This window comes from Miscanthus floridulus, chromosome 4, assembly GCF_019320115.1.
Source record: "Miscanthus floridulus cultivar M001 chromosome 4, ASM1932011v1, whole genome shotgun sequence".
Classification (NCBI taxonomy): Eukaryota; Viridiplantae; Streptophyta; class Magnoliopsida; order Poales; family Poaceae; genus Miscanthus; species Miscanthus floridulus.
The window spans coordinates 15,296,892-15,313,847 of record NC_089583.1 but is presented as its reverse complement, the minus strand read 5'-3'; the positions used below and the strand labels follow the sequence as shown (position 1 = coordinate 15,313,847).

General features: G+C 43.1%; 1 protein-coding gene across 1 annotated transcript; it reads left to right on the top strand.

The window, feature by feature from the left end:
* The first annotated feature begins 10,086 nt into the window (after nt 1–10,086).
* On the top strand, nt 10,087–15,244 carry LOC136551008 (uncharacterized). Its single transcript, XM_066542609.1, has 4 exons — nt 10,087–10,218; nt 10,854–11,097; nt 11,194–14,291; nt 14,641–15,244. Exons 2-4 carry the CDS (start codon nt 11,086–11,088, stop codon nt 14,642–14,644), a joined length of 3,114 nt encoding a protein of 1,037 aa, XP_066398706.1. The 5' UTR covers nt 10,087–10,218; nt 10,854–11,085; the 3' UTR covers nt 14,645–15,244.
* The last annotated feature ends 1,712 nt before the right edge of the window (nt 15,245–16,956 follow it).

Here is a 16,956-nt window from a genome sequence, read left to right as displayed (position 1 = left end):
AAGAGGTGAGCCAAAATCACTTGCCGTATTAACATGTATGCCGTAGATTATTAATTTCATAGACTTGGGGATCCAATACAAAGGATCAGTGTTTTTAATGGTTCAACAATTATATTGTACTTTTCGACATTTCTATTCATAAATCTAGGATTTGGTGTTCAGTTCAAGACACTGGGATATGCACTACATGTTGAATTTAATCTGTTTTTTTGACACTTGTGTGGCTCCAGTTGATAGCTGAATAGCTTTCCAAGGATGAGATTGCTGGGTTCAGAGCATGACTGTAGACATACCATAAATTTCTACAAAATTAGATAGAGACAAGAATATAGCGTAGAAAACAACACAAAACCAACCAGTTTGCATAATAATTTTACATGGAATAGCTACCAAAACTCATAATCAAACATAATTGCAAAATGACTTCTCAATCTGAAAATAAAAGATGAACCACACACGGCCCTAGTTTAGAATAGGGTGTTAATTTGTTATCATTGAATAAATAACCTTAATTATTTGGCATAATCATGACAGCTGGTCAGCTACTAAATTCAAGTTGGTTTAAAGTCCATACAGCACTGAAATCTCAAAACAGTATGCACACCACAACCAAATGTACAGTATGTTCTATAGAATGGATAAGAATTTGATAATTTTTTAGCTGCTCACCCATAATTGCAAAAAGTAAAAATTCTTGCACAAATAATTTTTTAGCTGCTGACCCATAATTCGGTGGAAAAATTTATCTGTCAAGCAAGCCTAAAAAGGCTGGTGGTAGAGGCCCCAAAACTACCAATAAGGCAAACATGCTCATTCAGCCAGGAAAAATAACGGCAACAGAAAACTAGAGCTACTAAAAAGTTAACAACGTTTTCCTTTCTGATTTACTAAATGAACAACAAAGTATATGTGCATGTCAGTTACTCCCGAACATAGATCTGTGGTAACAATGTCATAGCTGCCTTCTCATGAGCTACTAGGATTGCATTCCATCAGCCATCAGGACATAGTAATTCTCCGTGCACAGAGTCTTTTGACATGCTTCCATAGGCTGCATACTAAACTGCTCGCATCAGTTAGCAAGTTCAAATCGGACTCCAAGTCAGGATGCCGACACGGAATTTTAAAAAACCTTCAAATTAACCTGACCGAACACATAGATGCTCTAGGGTTGCTATTGCACAAAGTGCACCGAACTGCAGAGAATGCATATCAAAATAGAAGTTTCTTTTCAAAAAAAAAAACTTCATTACTGCCTTGGATAGGTACTAAGAGGGTGAGAGGCATAAAACTAACTAAAGAATTGGTCCTCCCAAGTTACATTGATGTCTACAGATTTTGTAACATGACCCGATCTTAGAATTTTGATAAAATTTGGAACTTCTATTCCAGGAACTTGAAAGTTTGCTAGTGGACTGATTCGGGTGAAGAAATGATGCTTGAAACATCTACAAAATATCTAACATGAATTAATAAAGGAAAGTTCCAATGTTCTAATTAAGTAACAAAGTGTATTTTGCCGCCTAGAGCAAACTCCATTAGTCTCTTTCGTTTCAAAGAAAAAGAAAGGATGCAATTGTCAGCTATATATTGTTCGAACTAAATAGCATTCAAAAGCAGAAGAGAGATAGTATGATTGTCGCCTTTTTGCTCTCCCTTTTCATCCAACCAAATAATGCAGTGGCCGTGATGCAACAAGAATGATGGAGCCGTTAGCTAGCAAGATCGTCTTCTATATTCTATCAAAGCATGAAATTAAAGCCAAATGGCCAGACAGCTACTAATCTAGTAGTATCAAAGTACAACTATTAGCTAGTGCTGCATTTCATGCATGCATGGCCCTCTTTGAGAGAGCTAGGTGCCAATGAACATGGCATGCACGGAAATGTGGCAGAACTGCCTAATCTAATGCCTCCCAGGAGTACTTATCTTCTATTAGACACTAAGTACTCAAGGGAGGACACTAAATTACGCAGTTCCGTCGGGCACACCCCAAAGGAGAACCCAAAAATCCACATTTCTCCATTAGGATCACAAATGAGAGAATAAAGCTTACAACATTTTAGCCATTTCTTACATCACTTTTAATACAACATAAGAGTTGTGAACAATTTAATTTAACAACAAAATATAAATATGTGATCAGAGTTATAGCGGAAATAAATATCTATTCATGACATGATGAAGCATTAATGTATAAACTATGACAACAGATTATAAAACTTTTATTTATAAAAATATTTAGTGAGAGTTATAAATATAGACTATGATCGCAGCGTCAAAGAATCATCTCTGAGCCCACCAGGAGGAATCCACACACATGGGTTAGCTCTAGCATCCGCCTGTCACCTTCAATAGGGAAGAACAAACCCTGAGTACTCAATTGTACTCAGCAAGACTTACCCGACAGGAGAAAATAAAGACTCCAAGAATATGCAAGGCTATCTGACTTATGGGTTTATTGCATCTGCAGGAGCATTACTAAACGTGCGTCCTTATATTCAATTTTATTAGTAGTCATCATTAGTTCATTAACTAACCATTCTATGTAAGCATTTGTACTACTTTCAAGCAGGTGGTAAGCAATCAGAATCATTTTACCATCTTTCATCTTCAAGTTCTTACTACGGTGCCAGATTGTAGACAAGTCGTACCGGATCGCCGGCGATTCGCGAATCAATGTGCCCAGCTGGGTATCCTGAAACACATGCCCCGCTTGTACCCCAGGAACAAGCAAGACCAACCCACTACCCTCCTGTCACGGGGTCTAGGTCCCCGTCCAAACTTGGACTCTAAGCACTCGCCCCTGAGTCCCGGATTCAGTGTGGTGCTTAGACCTCCACCATCCCCACCTCCAATCAGTCGGTCCGGAAAGAGCCAGAACCCATGACAAGAGAGCAATGAGTCTTCCCATGCCCATACATAAGTATGTGTTCAGGATAATAAGTCTATGACCTGCCTAGAACCCAATGCAACGGGCGGTCCTTAACCGACACAAGCGAAACAAATGCAATCCGAGCCTCACTCGAATGCCAAACCAAGTCCAGATCCAAAGTACCATTCCGTCCGGTCTCCAATTATCATTCATATATATTCCAAGTGATAATGATATAGTAACAACAATAATATATTTCATATCTCTCGTGAGTGACAGGCAATCACTCGACTTCTACCGGAGTCCTACAGCATAGCAATCTACACGATCATGTCATACTAGTAAGACTCATAGGATATATATATATATATATATATATGCAAGTGGGTTCCATTCAACTCCTTAAAACTTAATGCACAAACATAATATAAAGTGTAGAAAAGTAAGGGTTATGCAACGAGGCTTGCCTGGGTAACATATAAGCCAAAAGTTAGTATTCCATCTTTGTGGCACGATCTCCAAAAGTACCATCTCACCAGCAACTCCCTATGCCTCCGCGATCCATCATTGTCCCTATTATGGTATGCAATGCGATGCAGAGATGATGCAATAGTTAATTAACAAGGCAACAACAACTCTTAACACAGAGTACATACTACGAACTAACAAGCTAGCTCTAATGACTACGTACTAATCTACGTATCAACATCGTCGAGAAAGATGTCATTTCCCAACCAGTGTTTTAGTCATACAATTCCAAGGTGTTTCTTTATTTCATTTATTTGATTTACTATATATTCAAACAAGGGCTCATTTGCTATCTTAGCAATTTACTTACTATGCAGCTACAAAAATTATAGAGAACACTTGATAACACTTCTAACCTACTATAAAATTTTTAGAGCTAACACTATCACCGATTTATCATGAAAATTCCTACAAGTTTATGTGTTATCAATATTAAGCATGTTAAAATAATTAGAGCAACCCTAAAAATATACATAACCTATGTGAACAAGATACGCTATCAGATAGATCATGATTTTAAAAACTTAACAAAATTGGTTTAGCATTTTTATGATTTTTTTATACTTTTTGGTAGATTTATGAAGTTTCTGCAAATAAGAAAAAGGAAAATGAAATTTCCTCCAGGCACTGGGCTACGCGGCCAGCCCGCAGCCATGGCGACCCACGTGGACGAGCGGCCCAGGCGCACAGCGCACGCACGCAGCCCAGGCGCGAGCGGCACAAGGCCGGCCCAAGAGGGGCGCGCGGTAACGGGCGCGGGCGACCCAAGCGGGCAGGCAGCGGCCCAGCAAGCTGGAAGCGGTCGGCCCACGCGCGGTGGCCAACTTGCACAAAGGCCCCTGAACTTTCTCAAAACTAACCCGCAGTACAAAAACATTATTCATATGAGTCACGGATTTTGCATTGAGAACCCCAAAAAAGTTTATATTCTAATTTCTCACGTGTCTCCTTCCATGGGCGAAGCAGAGGAGTAGAAGAGGGACGGCTCCGGCCGATTCCCGCAGAAGGAACGATGGCCAGGCGGCACAGGAGCAGCAGCGGACCCGCCGTGCTCGTGGGTGCCGGCGGTATGGCCAGAGGCGGCGATGGTGCGGCCATGGTGGGGGTTCTATGGGGCGTGGCAGCGGAGGTGGAACAACATGGGGCAACGCGGGGCTCGGGCGTGCTCGCACTCACGACGGCTAGCGAGGTCATGTCCCCGACCATGGATGTCGGGGTGCAGCGGTGAAGAAGGCTCGGTGAGGTAGCGGCCTCGGCGAAGCAGAGGAGGCACAGCATGGCTCCCGTGCCGACGAAGCGAAGCATGGCGTGGCAGAGGAGGCTCAACCGGAGAGGAAGGCACGGCCTTGAGTCAGTCCTTGGCGTGGTCGTCTACGTGGAGGTATGGAGAGGCGAGGTATGACGGCCCGACCATGCGCGCACATCACAGGGGCACGGTACACGGCGATGCTAGGCTCGGTGAAGGCCGACGAGCACGCGCGGGACACCGAGGAGAGCGAGGCGGAGGCGGTGAGGCAGGTGGTCGAGCGCGGGAAGGCGCCGAGCGATGGTGAGCTCAAGCTTCACGATGGCCCTGGTGGCCACACGCGCGAGAATGAAAGGGGAGAGCGGAGCTGAGCCAGAGCAGCACGAGCAATAGAGGGGAGCATCGTAGGGGCTCGGCGTCCTCAAGAAAGCAAGGGCAGGGGCGAGGATGGCAGCTTGGCCTTGGCTTAATGGCGCATGAGGCAGCAGACAGGCAAGATGGGAAGGACGCGGGTAGGTGCAGAGCCATGTGCTCCCCACGGCAGTGGACGCAATGACAGAGCAGGCCGTGGTTGGTGAAATGAACGGTTGTGAACGATGCTGAATGTTGGTTCGTGAACGAGCACCCGATTGAATTCGCAACGCATTCTAACGAAATTAGGCAAATTTTTCCGAGATCCACGTGGCACTCAACACGAAACCTACACCATTCTCGAGTACTCACCTTGGTGCAAATCACTAAATACAAACATGGCACTAGTGCTTAACTAGATTTTCAGAAATCAATTGCCAAAATGACATTATCTACTATCATTTCATACTTAAAAGAATTCAAGGTTTCAGTTAGAACTAACATCCCTCAGCACTTTCGGTTGAATTTTTAAACGGTCAAAACTTTACCAAACTTCATCAACAACCATTTCACGGCATAGCACACACTTTATACCAAGCACTAGAACCAAAACATCAGGGCGTTATTTAACTATTTTGCATTTTAAAAATCGCCAAAAAGTGTACTTTCAACCCAACTTCAATTTTTTTTTGCCGATTTAACAAAAAGGGCTAATTTTAATTTCCAATTTGATTTTTGAGCTTCCAAGAACACTAATTAACAATCTTTGCTTCCCAAATGTTAATGTTGCATTTCCATCTACAAAACTTGCGCTCCAAATTTTATTTAAGTACTAAATACAAGTTATACTTTATTTTGTTTATAAAAAAATTGCTCCCGTGCCAATGTTTAGAACTACTTATTCTACTTTTCGCGTTAGGGTTGTTCATTAATGCATATAGGCATTTACGTAACTCACTCACTATATTAATAGATCTATCTCTCAGGCCATAATCTCAGTGCTAAGCGAGCTCGTAACACCAGAGGTGTTACAGGAAAGATCCCAATGCAAGTCAAGATATGAAAGATCCCAATGTTTAGATGTACTTACTATTAGCGAACGGGTACCAGAGCCATCGGGGGAGGGAGCAGGGACGTCGGGGCGCACCGGCACCGGGGCCGCCGGCGGAGGGAGCGCGGTCACTGGAGCGCACAGCAGGCACCAGAGCCGCCAGGGAGGGAGCAGGGACGCCGGGGCGCACCGACACCGGGGCCGCCGGCGGAGGGAGAGCGCACGGGCACCAGGGCATCAGGGCCACCGGGGGGAGGGAGCATGGGCACCGGCAGCGGAAACCCTAGCCGTCGTGGGAGGGGGAACTACGGCGGAAACCCTAGACGCCGGGTGGAACGGCGGCGCACAGGGCAGGAGATGGAACGGGGGTTGGAGGCGGATCGGGGGAGGTAGGGCGCGGTGGAGGTAGGGCATAGAGGCGGCGAAGGTAGGCCACAGAGGCGGCGGAGGTAGGGCACAGAGGCGGTAGCCTACCAGCGTCGTGGAGGAGAATAGCGCCCAGACTTAGAAAAATTTTTGCCTGCCCACGGGCTCTGGTTTATATACCGGAGTTCATTTATAGGGGCAGCTCCTGAGTTAGCCACCCCTACAAATTGATTTGTAGGGGCGGTTCCTGAGTTAGCCGCCCCTACAAATATTTTTTAATTTATTTAATTACTAATTCTGTAATTCATTCATATATAAAGAACACAATGTAAATTTATATATTAGTTTTTTTATTATTCTATATAAATAAATATATGTATATATAAACAATTTTATTATATATATATATAGATATAATTCTATATTTTCTTCTTTACAAAAACAATATTTTAAAAATTGAAAATTTGAATTTCAAAACTACTAATAAAATTTTAGGACACTAAATGACCTCAAATAAAAAAATTTGTAAACATTAAACTTGTAGAACTCATCAAGATGTACAACTTATATTTTGGTCATCTTTTCATTTGACAAAATTTGAAAAGTTCAAATTTTGAATTTCAATAAATGGCAATTTCAAACAAGATTTTGAAACATTAAATGATTTCAAATAAGAAAGTCACGAACATAAAAGTTGTTGAACACATCACTATTTACAACTTTTATTTTGGTCATCTTTTCATTTGACTAAATTTGGACAGTCAAATTTTGAATTTTAATAAATGGCAACTTCAAACACGATTTTGAAACCTTAAATGATTTCAACTAGAAAAGTCATGAACATAAAAGTTGTTGAACTCATCACTATCTACAACTTTTATTTTGATCAATTCTTCATTTAACAAAGTGTTAGTAAACATTGTTCACAAATCCAAATATCACTCATAGTTTCATAAACTATACGAGAGAAATGTTGATTTATGAACAATGTTTACTATCACTTTGTCAGATGAAGAAATGACCAAAATAAAAGTTGTAGATCTTTATGAGTTATACAACTTTGGTATTCATTATTTTTTCAGCTGAAATCATTTGGTGTTTCAAAATCGTGTTAGAACTTGTCATTTTTTAAATTTGAAAAATTAAATTTGTCAAACTTTGTCAAACGAAAAGAATGACCAAATCAACACAATAACTTGATTGAGCATGATTTTAGAAAATTTTAGAAAAAAAATCATCACATTTGGAGTTAGTATGAGGGAGAAAGACTAGTTACAAATTTTACGCAGAGATTAAAAAGAAAAATCACAACTGTTCATGATGATCAATGATGAACAAGTGTGATTTCTCTTTTTAATCTGTGGCTGAAACTTGTAACTAGTTTTTCTCCCTCATACTAACTCCAAATGCGATGGTTTTTTTCCTAAAATTTTCTAAAATTATGCTCTATCATTTTAGTCTGGTCATCTATCTTTGTTACTAATTTTGGACAATTCAAATTTTGAATTTCAGAAAATGACAACTTCAAACCTGATTTTCAACCACTAAATGATTTCAGTTGTAAAGGTGAAGAATATAAAAGTTGTATAACTCGTCAAGATCTCCAACTTTTATTTTGGTCATTTCTTCATTTCATAAAGTGTTAAGTGCTTGTTTTAAGTGTTTCAATAGTAGTCCGAACATGTTGCAGTAGTAATAAGTGCATGTTTCAAGTGTCTGCGTGTTACAACTGTTTTAGTAGTAATAGAGTAGATGTTGCAATAGGTTCATCTGGATGTTACAAAGGGTAGTATCACACACATGCATAAATGTAGTCTCACACACATACATAAATATATATTCTCACACACATGCATAAATGAAGTCTTACAAACACACACTTATACAAACACTCTACGTTCAACAACTAGCTAGCCCGTTGTAACGACTTTTCCCTTGACACCTTTTCGTTCCCATGGCAATATGTCTTTGGGCAGGTTCTTTTCCACAACACCGATCTTCTTAGGAAAGTCTGTGAATAGCGGCATCTCATCGTAGTTATTGTAAGCTTCAACATCGTCCACGCCATCAACTCTGATAATGTGGTGTATCCCGGAGGCAACCACGTGATTTGTCTTCTTCTTCGGGGGAGGTTACTTTATGGGTCAGGCATATAGAAAACTTTGCGACACGTGAAGCGAGCACCCAAGGGTCATCTTAGTAGCCTAGATTCTCGAGGTCTAGTACTCTCAATCCGATCTCGTTCAGTTGGTGTTGTTTGATCCAGCGGCATCGAAACAGGGCCACCGTTATATCCCTTCCATAGTCAAGTTCCCATATCTCTTCAATGAGCCAACGTATTGGATCTTTCGCCCCACTCCATCGAGAGCTTCTATTCGAACGCCGTTGTTTTGGTTCACATATTTACTATCCTTTGCGTGGGTATAGTACGTGTACCCATTGATGTCATAAGCTTTCCAAGATGTCACTTGTCTCGATGGCCCCTCCGTCAACCTACTGATGGTAATAGAGTCTATGGTTTCTCCAGGCGGTAGCGAGGCTTCCTACAGCCAACGACCAATTGTTGTGCAGGACCGCATGTGCCTTGCCGTGTAGGTCACCTTAGCAAAGCCTTCTACTGCCCACCTCCTTATGCACCGTATATAGTGGACATTATTAGCTTTATTAGAGTATATAGATGTGGATATAGAAATATAGAATGTAGAATATAAAGAATATAGATATGACTTATTATTATGCATACATGCAGCGTAAAGTATATACATCACAAACTGAAAAGGGTAATATACTTTTCATGCAGACATATATGAAGTCTAACCGGAAGAGATGGGTGCAAACTAATAAATAACCAAATGAATTAGGAGTACAAGTGAAGCTGTAGTGGTCCAGTTGGTCTTTGCCAAGAAGGTAATATAATGGAGATTTTTATTTTACTTTCTTTGATTAAACTGGTAGTTTCTAGACCTTGAGATTTAATATGGAATGTTATTTTGTTGGCCAAATACTAATATGCTAGTTTTCTAAAATTTATTTTTTATTTGATTTATTTTGTGAGATTTAGCATGGAGCCTTCCAAACATTCTTTAATTAATAATTAATAATAGACCAGTGTTAAAGAAACACTGGTTGACAGCAGCAGCTCGGATTCTACTTCTAGCTAGTAGTACTCCCTTCGTCTGAAAATTTTAATATTTTTGAATTTTTAAGATAGATTAATACTCAACAGAACTTTTAAGAAAAAAATACCTTTCATTAAACGAAATATATGGAAACATCAAGTTGATATGAACCTAACCTATATATTATCCAAAAGCTAAAACATCAAGTTTTGTGAGACATTGGATTCCCTAACTTTGCTCACTTTGAGCCCCTCACAAGGCGCAGCAAAAGAAAAGGATAGTGTACTCGATTGCCCTCTACTCTACTGTAGGACCAGATCAGGCAGATAGTGAGGAACAGAGGAACCCTTGCTACTTATTACTAGCATCTCTTTATTAATCTTTATCTTTTGAAAATCCTGCAGCGGCCGGTTAGCTGGTTCCAAGCAAAGAATCGTCTTTTGTTTTCTTTTGTCTCACCCAATAAGAAAAGAATCATCTCTGATGAGCATACAGACACACAAAAGGAAAGTTTATCTGAACATTTGCCTAAAAAGCAAAGTTTCTGTGGACTACCACCAGCTACATTGCTTCTCTCTGGACTCTCCCTCATACACGCACACAAGCACAACACTCGCTCAATCGTCGGTTCCATCTCTTTGGCTTCTATCCTGCTACCGCATGCCAATTCAACATAAGCGAGGTATGTAATTTAATTATTGGATCACTTCCGTTGCAAATTCAAGTCCATCTGCAATGTATGTAACATGCTCATAATCATGGGAAGGACCACTAGTTTGAAATTACATGCAATCTTTGGTTTGATCCGTTTGTCTTTCTACATATCTCCTGCTACGTATTCGACAAGAAAATATTTATATATGTCCTGCTACTCAAGTTCATCGTCTGTTGCTGCTCTGCTGCATGTAGCTCTTGCGCATCATGGAAATCAACTAATTTGGAGAAGTGGATATGTCATACGTATAGCATAAAATTTATGATGCATGAGACGCTACATATACATGGATAATTTATATGTTCTTAAATACCCCATCTGTCCAGAAATATGATGTATTTTTTGGTTGTTCTAACTCAAGCTGTCATAAATTTCACAAAAAAATCTAGAAAAAAGAACAATAATATTTATGACACCAAATAAGCTTTCTTTGACATATTATGAAATGTATTTCCGTAACTTACCTTTTTGATGTAATAGAAGTTGAGATTTTACTCTGCAAACTTGGTCAAATAAACTTAAGATAATTTGATATAGAAAAAACTGAAGATCTCCTATATTTCAGGATTGAGTGAATAGTTTCATGTTTGTGTGTTGATCAGGTCAGCGGATGGAATGATCGCGATGGGTTAGATTCCATATTGTAATCCAAATGGAATCGGTCTGCTGGACATTGGCAGCTCTGCGCATGGACCATTCCCTTCCAAAATGAAGCGGAGGTTGCAGCAGCATTATTAATCGCTGAAGATATAGTAGTGGTACACCGAACGCACAAATAATCCTCCAAGGCGAACTGACCGGCGTGGCCGGTTAATTACCTCAATCCAATCCATCATGCGTACTCAGGTAATCCACCCAGGTTGCAGCAAGCAAGATCTCTCCTCTGGTTTTTGCTCCACCTTAATCCGCAACGGCCTGACGCATTTGTGCATATGTATGCAGGATATTGAGGCCGACACGATAGACGAGGCTGCTGAAGAAATACTCGAAGCGCTGAAGGAAGAGACTTATACTACCAGAACCGTCAGTAGCAGAGACAATGTCTTCTACTTCGACGGCTGGGACGGGCTGGGGGCGTCCGCCGTCCTCCGAGCCATCGCCCAACGCCTCTCCACAACTTCAGCAGATGGGAGGAGAGCTCTGGCCGAACAGGAGTTTGATCAGGTCATCCACATCGACTGCTCGATGTGGCAGAGCAGGAGAGCGCTTCAGAGGGCGGTCGCAGAGCAACTGAGGCTCCCCAGTGAAGTGATGTTGTTGTTCGACAGGGAGGACGAGAAGGACGATTTCCGTGGGGTGGCCCAGGGATCCCGTGCTGAGGTACAACAAGTCATCAGGGAGATGCAGCAACACATACAGAAGCTGAACCGCAGATTCTTGGTGATTTTTCACAATGGAAGCAGCGAGGAGATCGATCTGGCCAGTTGTTGTGGCTTCCCTCTATCCGGATTTTCAACCAGCAAGGTGCTGTGGACATTCCAAGGGAGATTCCGGCTCAAACCTCGGAGGAAAGTTGACACGGCTATGAAGACCGCGGGAACAACTGACGCTTTTATCTCGGTGCCCCCATCCCCATCATACCCATGGTTTCCATCTGATGATCCAACAAAGCACTGGTCCTACCTTGTACGCCAAGAGGCTGCGGAAGTATTAGCCATGGCTCACAGGATGAAGACTACCGGGTCTCGTGGCATCATCGATCACCCTGAACAAGTGGACGAGTGCTTCAGGTACATGTTGGAGTTGTGTTCCCTAGGCAGTCATAATGATTTGCCAACCCATGGCGCCAACTACTGGGTATGTGATGGCATCATACAAAAGGAAGAGAGGGACCTCGGAGCTGGTGATGGCGATGGCGATGATTGGTTGTGGAGAGCTGCTGATGCTTTACAGCATGAGATGCCATTGGATATGGACTACCAGCCCTCCTATCACTTGTCAATGTGTGCTGAGAGCAAGCCATATTGGATTTCACCAAAATATGGGTTTAATAGGATCCCCACTGAAGCTCCTAGCGCAGATATGTTCCAACACTATGCTGACAAGCTTTGTGTTCTCAAGCTCTCAGGCTGCACCTTTGATTTTCAGTCACCTCCATTCCTCTGCTGCCACAGACTCAGGTTTCTATGGCTTGACCATTGCCGCCAAGGCACCGGGACAAGCACAGATACAGCGGGAAAGGAGGATGACATCTGCCGGTTCTTTCAGAGGCTGTGGGTGCTCGACGTGCGCTACACAGACTGTGATCAGATATTGTCGGCGCAGATGTTAGCTCTCATGACCCAGCTCAGGGAGCTAAATGTGATCGGAGCCGAAGGATGGGACATGGGCCAGCTACAGGGACGATTGCCTAACATCCGCAAGCTCCGAGTGAAAAAGTCTGGTGTCAGCTGCAGTTGCCAACAAAATGATCTGTTCTCTGAGATGAACAAGGTGGAGCATCTTGACTTTTCAGGAAACTATCGGAGTGGTTCCAGTCCCATGACGAGCTTATTTGGGCCAGGGGTAAGCAGCAGCAACGTTTGGTGCCTCGAGACTGTCATCATTGTTGATGAATATCGAGGGGTTGAAAAGATCTCCTTCCGCGGATGTACTAACCTGAAGAATATACTGTTGGGAGGAGAGATGTGGAGGCTCCACACCCTAGACATCTCAGGCACGGCAGTGAAAACACTAGACCTCAGTACAACAGAAATCCCGTACCTTGATGAGCTCTATCTACTTCACTGTGAGAAGCTTTGTGCAATCCTGTGGCCACCGAAGAAAGACCAAATGAAAGAAGAAGGCTTGGGTAAGCTGTGCATTGACACCACGCTGTCAGCACCCACCGCCCAATCTAGAGAAGAAAAGGCCAAGCGGGGTACTAGTACTGCTACTACTGGAACATCAGTAGCACCTGCAGCTGCACCACATGGCAGTCGGCCGAGCAGTGAATTTGACTGGCACATTTCTGTACGGGATGCAAGGCTCCTTGCGTCCCTGGAGCCAGTCTATTCTGATTCCCGCAAGGCATATGTGGAGATTTCCTCTCCTCCTCATCCTACCGCTGTTGGTGGTGGTGGCAAAGATGAAGGAATATTCAAGAGCGCAGGCAGTCGTGAGCAGCAATTGCTGGCAAACCTGCAGCGGCAGCCTGCGCCTACAGTATACACAGAGATATCCGTGGACCGCGTACAACAAGCTAGTGAAGGCGGTGCTGATACTCTGGGAATCATGTGGATGTGGCCTTGCCCGGATGTTCCTGATCTTCCTGAAAAGAGGTGCTACATACACGTACAAGACCAAATGAGGACAAAATCACCTCCAGGTGGTGAAGAGACTAGTACTATTGCTGTCCCAGAGTTTGTAATAGACTGTGCTAAGATCCTGCACGTGCACGATAGCCCGTCCATCACTAGTATCACTTCAGATGGATATGGTTCAGAATGGTTTCACCTAGAGTGGTGTAGAATCGAGAGGTGCCCCAAATTGGACTTTGTCTTTGATAATGTTCAAAGCCGTGGCTTTACTTATCGGCTGAGAATATTCTGGGCATCCCAACTCCTAAAGTCACGCTATATCTCAACATCAAATGGAGGCCGTATATTTCCGCACCTGACTTTGCTGCACCTGGACTTCTGCCCTAGGCTTATACATGCACTCACTTGGTATCGCTGGGATGAGGACAGCTTGTGCCTCCTGGAGACCCTTGAGATTGCATGGTGCGGTGATCTCACGGAGATATTTCCTTTCAAAAATGACAAGCCAAATTCCAAAGACTTCCCCAAGCTGAAGCGTATCCACCTGCATGAGCTCCCTTCGCTACAGCACATTTGTGGAGTCAGAATGTCTGCACCTAATCTTGAGACCGTCAAGATCAGGGGCTGTTGGAGCCTGACACGCCTTCCTGATATCGGCAGTAGCAACAAGGTTGTGGAGTGCGACTGCGAGAAGGAATGGTGGGACAGGCTGGAGTGGGATGACTACTCGCAGGCAGACCACTACAGACCCATCCACCCACGGTATTACAAGAAGACCCTGCTCAGGGGCAGTGTGCTCAGGTAGTCCCTCCCTCTTTCCCATCATGCAGCTGGAGAACACATATTTATCATAATTATGTCTTCCATTCCAAGTCTATTTAGCAACTAATTGAACTCCCTTCCCTCCATCTCTGCCATTATACTCCAATGTTTTTACATATGCTTATCATAATACAAGACAATTACAGTAGTATCTACGATCCTGAGTTCCTGACCAATGGCTTAGTGGTTAGTGATGAATTATGCATTCCTTTTATATACGTGCATCGATCGCGACTGCCATGCAAGACACTTCAATTTGTTGATTCGCTCACCTAAATTGATGGATATTATCGTTTCTCTCTGATGCTCTCCTCTCAAACCTTTGCAGGTGAGGTAACCTGGGTGACTCTTCGTTGGATTACAGTCGCTGGCTAGCCTGCTAGCTGGTGTCTCGCCCTCAATCTCCTGCTCACAGTTCTGCTTCTGCATTCACTTGATTGGTTTGTGTGTGTGTGCACGCGTCAAATGACAACATGGATGCATATGCTTTCGCTTGGGTCTTGTGGTCTGTCTCGTTTGCATCAGTTTGCTTTGCTTTGGTTTGTGTTTAATCAGGTTTCCTCAAGGGATCCAGCCATCCATCCATCACTGATGCCTATGTGCTCCTGTTGGAAAGATGGTGTGATGCAGATGGACCAGCCTATGTGCTCTGTTTGGGCAGTAGTGAAATAAAATAAGAGCCAGTGAGCATTCAGTCCAACAGCTGAATTCCCTTCAGCTTGTGCAACAGCAGCATGAGACATTGCCCTCATGCGTGCTACTGCCAATTGGTGTGCTCTTGTCTGGTGTGATTGTGAACTTTGGTTTGGTGTGTGCTGCACTGTTGTGTGGTGTGTTGACTTTTCAGTTATGTGTGGAGTAGAGTGATCAATGTTATTGTTGCTCTACTTATGTTTGTGAACAAATAAATAAATGTTGATGGTTGTATGTGTGATTTCAACATCCAGTACTACGTATGGAACCATGTATGTGGGTCCAATACAAATGTTTCTTACTTGGCAAACATGTGCTAACTCTTTTCTGGAGTGCAATAATACTACCGTCACATATGCTCTGCGGTGACAAATTTTATGCTCGTAAATATATGTGGTCATGTATAAATTAATATCTCTCCATAGTCCAATCTTCCTCTAATGTCTATTAGTTCCTTTTTCTCGGATGTGAAGATGTGAACGTCAATTAGTCATGGAATATTTCTAGACCACCGAAGGAAAAGTGGTGCCTTTAGGTCCCGTTTGGCACAACTCTACCACCGGTTCCTGGAGCTATTTGGAGCCATTTTGTGCCAAATGGGGTAAAACGAAATAGCTTCACCCAATGAGCCCCTTAAAACATGCCAAGACAGAGAATAGGTGCGAGATGAAGCTGGAAACAGTGGCTTCACCTAGCTCCGCCTCGCCTTAGTGGGCCCAGCGAGTACAAAGACCCATTTTGCTCCTGCATAGAGAAGAAGAGGCGCGTGCGTGGGGAAGCTAGGCTGCGCCTACCGGGGCGCGCAGGGAAGACCGACATGCTTTTGCTTGTGTCCTGTGGTCTGTCACGTTTGCATTAGTTTGCTTTGCTTTGGTTTGTTTTGTCAGCCTTCCTCAATGGATCCAGCCATCCATCCATCACTGATGCCTATGTGCTCTTGTTGGAAAAAGATGGTGTGAAATAAAATAAGAGCCAGCGAACAAGAATTCAGTCCAACAGCTGAATTCCCTTCAGCTTGTGCAACAGCAGCATGAGACATATGCTCTCATGCGTGCTACTGCCAATTGCTGTGCTCTTCTCTGGTGTGTTTGTGGACTTCGGTTTGGTGCGTGCCGCACTGCTGTGTAGCGTGTTGACCTTTCCGTTGTGTGTGGAGTAGAGTGATCAATGTTATTGGTGCTCTACTTATGTTTATGAACAAATAAATAATGCCGATGGTTGTATGTGTGATTTCAGTACTACACATGGAACCATGTATGTGGGTCCAATACAAATGTTCCTTCCTTGGCAGAAATGTGCTGCCTCTTTTATGGAGTGCAGTAATACCGTCACATATGATCTGTGTGTTCTGCGGTGACGCAGAATTTATGCTCGTAAAATATATGTGGCTATGTATAAATTGATGTCTCTTTTTTTTTGAATCGTGTATAAATTGATGTCTCTGCTCACCATAAGCCAATCTTCCTCTGATGTCTATTAGAGTATTAGTTCCTTTTTCTCAGATGTGAATGTCAATTAGTCATGGAATTTGTAGACCACCAAAGGAAAAGTGGTGACCAGCAAGTTGCTCTATATGCATACCTGACGAACATTTTCAAAGCAAAGAAAAAACGCCTGGTTTTCGACAGTTCAGTTAGTCATGATGGCACTCACTGAAGATATGTACCGGGTTTCCTGTTTAAATATCTTTTTTTTGAATAAAAGGTTTCCCCCGCTTTATTACCATAAAACGATAACAACGTCAGTTCAGTGTAAGTCGCGTAAAAACGCACAGAAGCCATAACGGCCATAGCAGACATAATCCCAGAACCGGAGCACCAAAACTAAGCCCTATTACATTGGTTGATCACATTGCTGGAGCCCTCCAAACGCTGAACACTTGATGGAGCCGACCCTGAAGAATCCACCCTCCATTGGATCAGCGGCGACGAGCCTGCTTCGGCCTCCATTA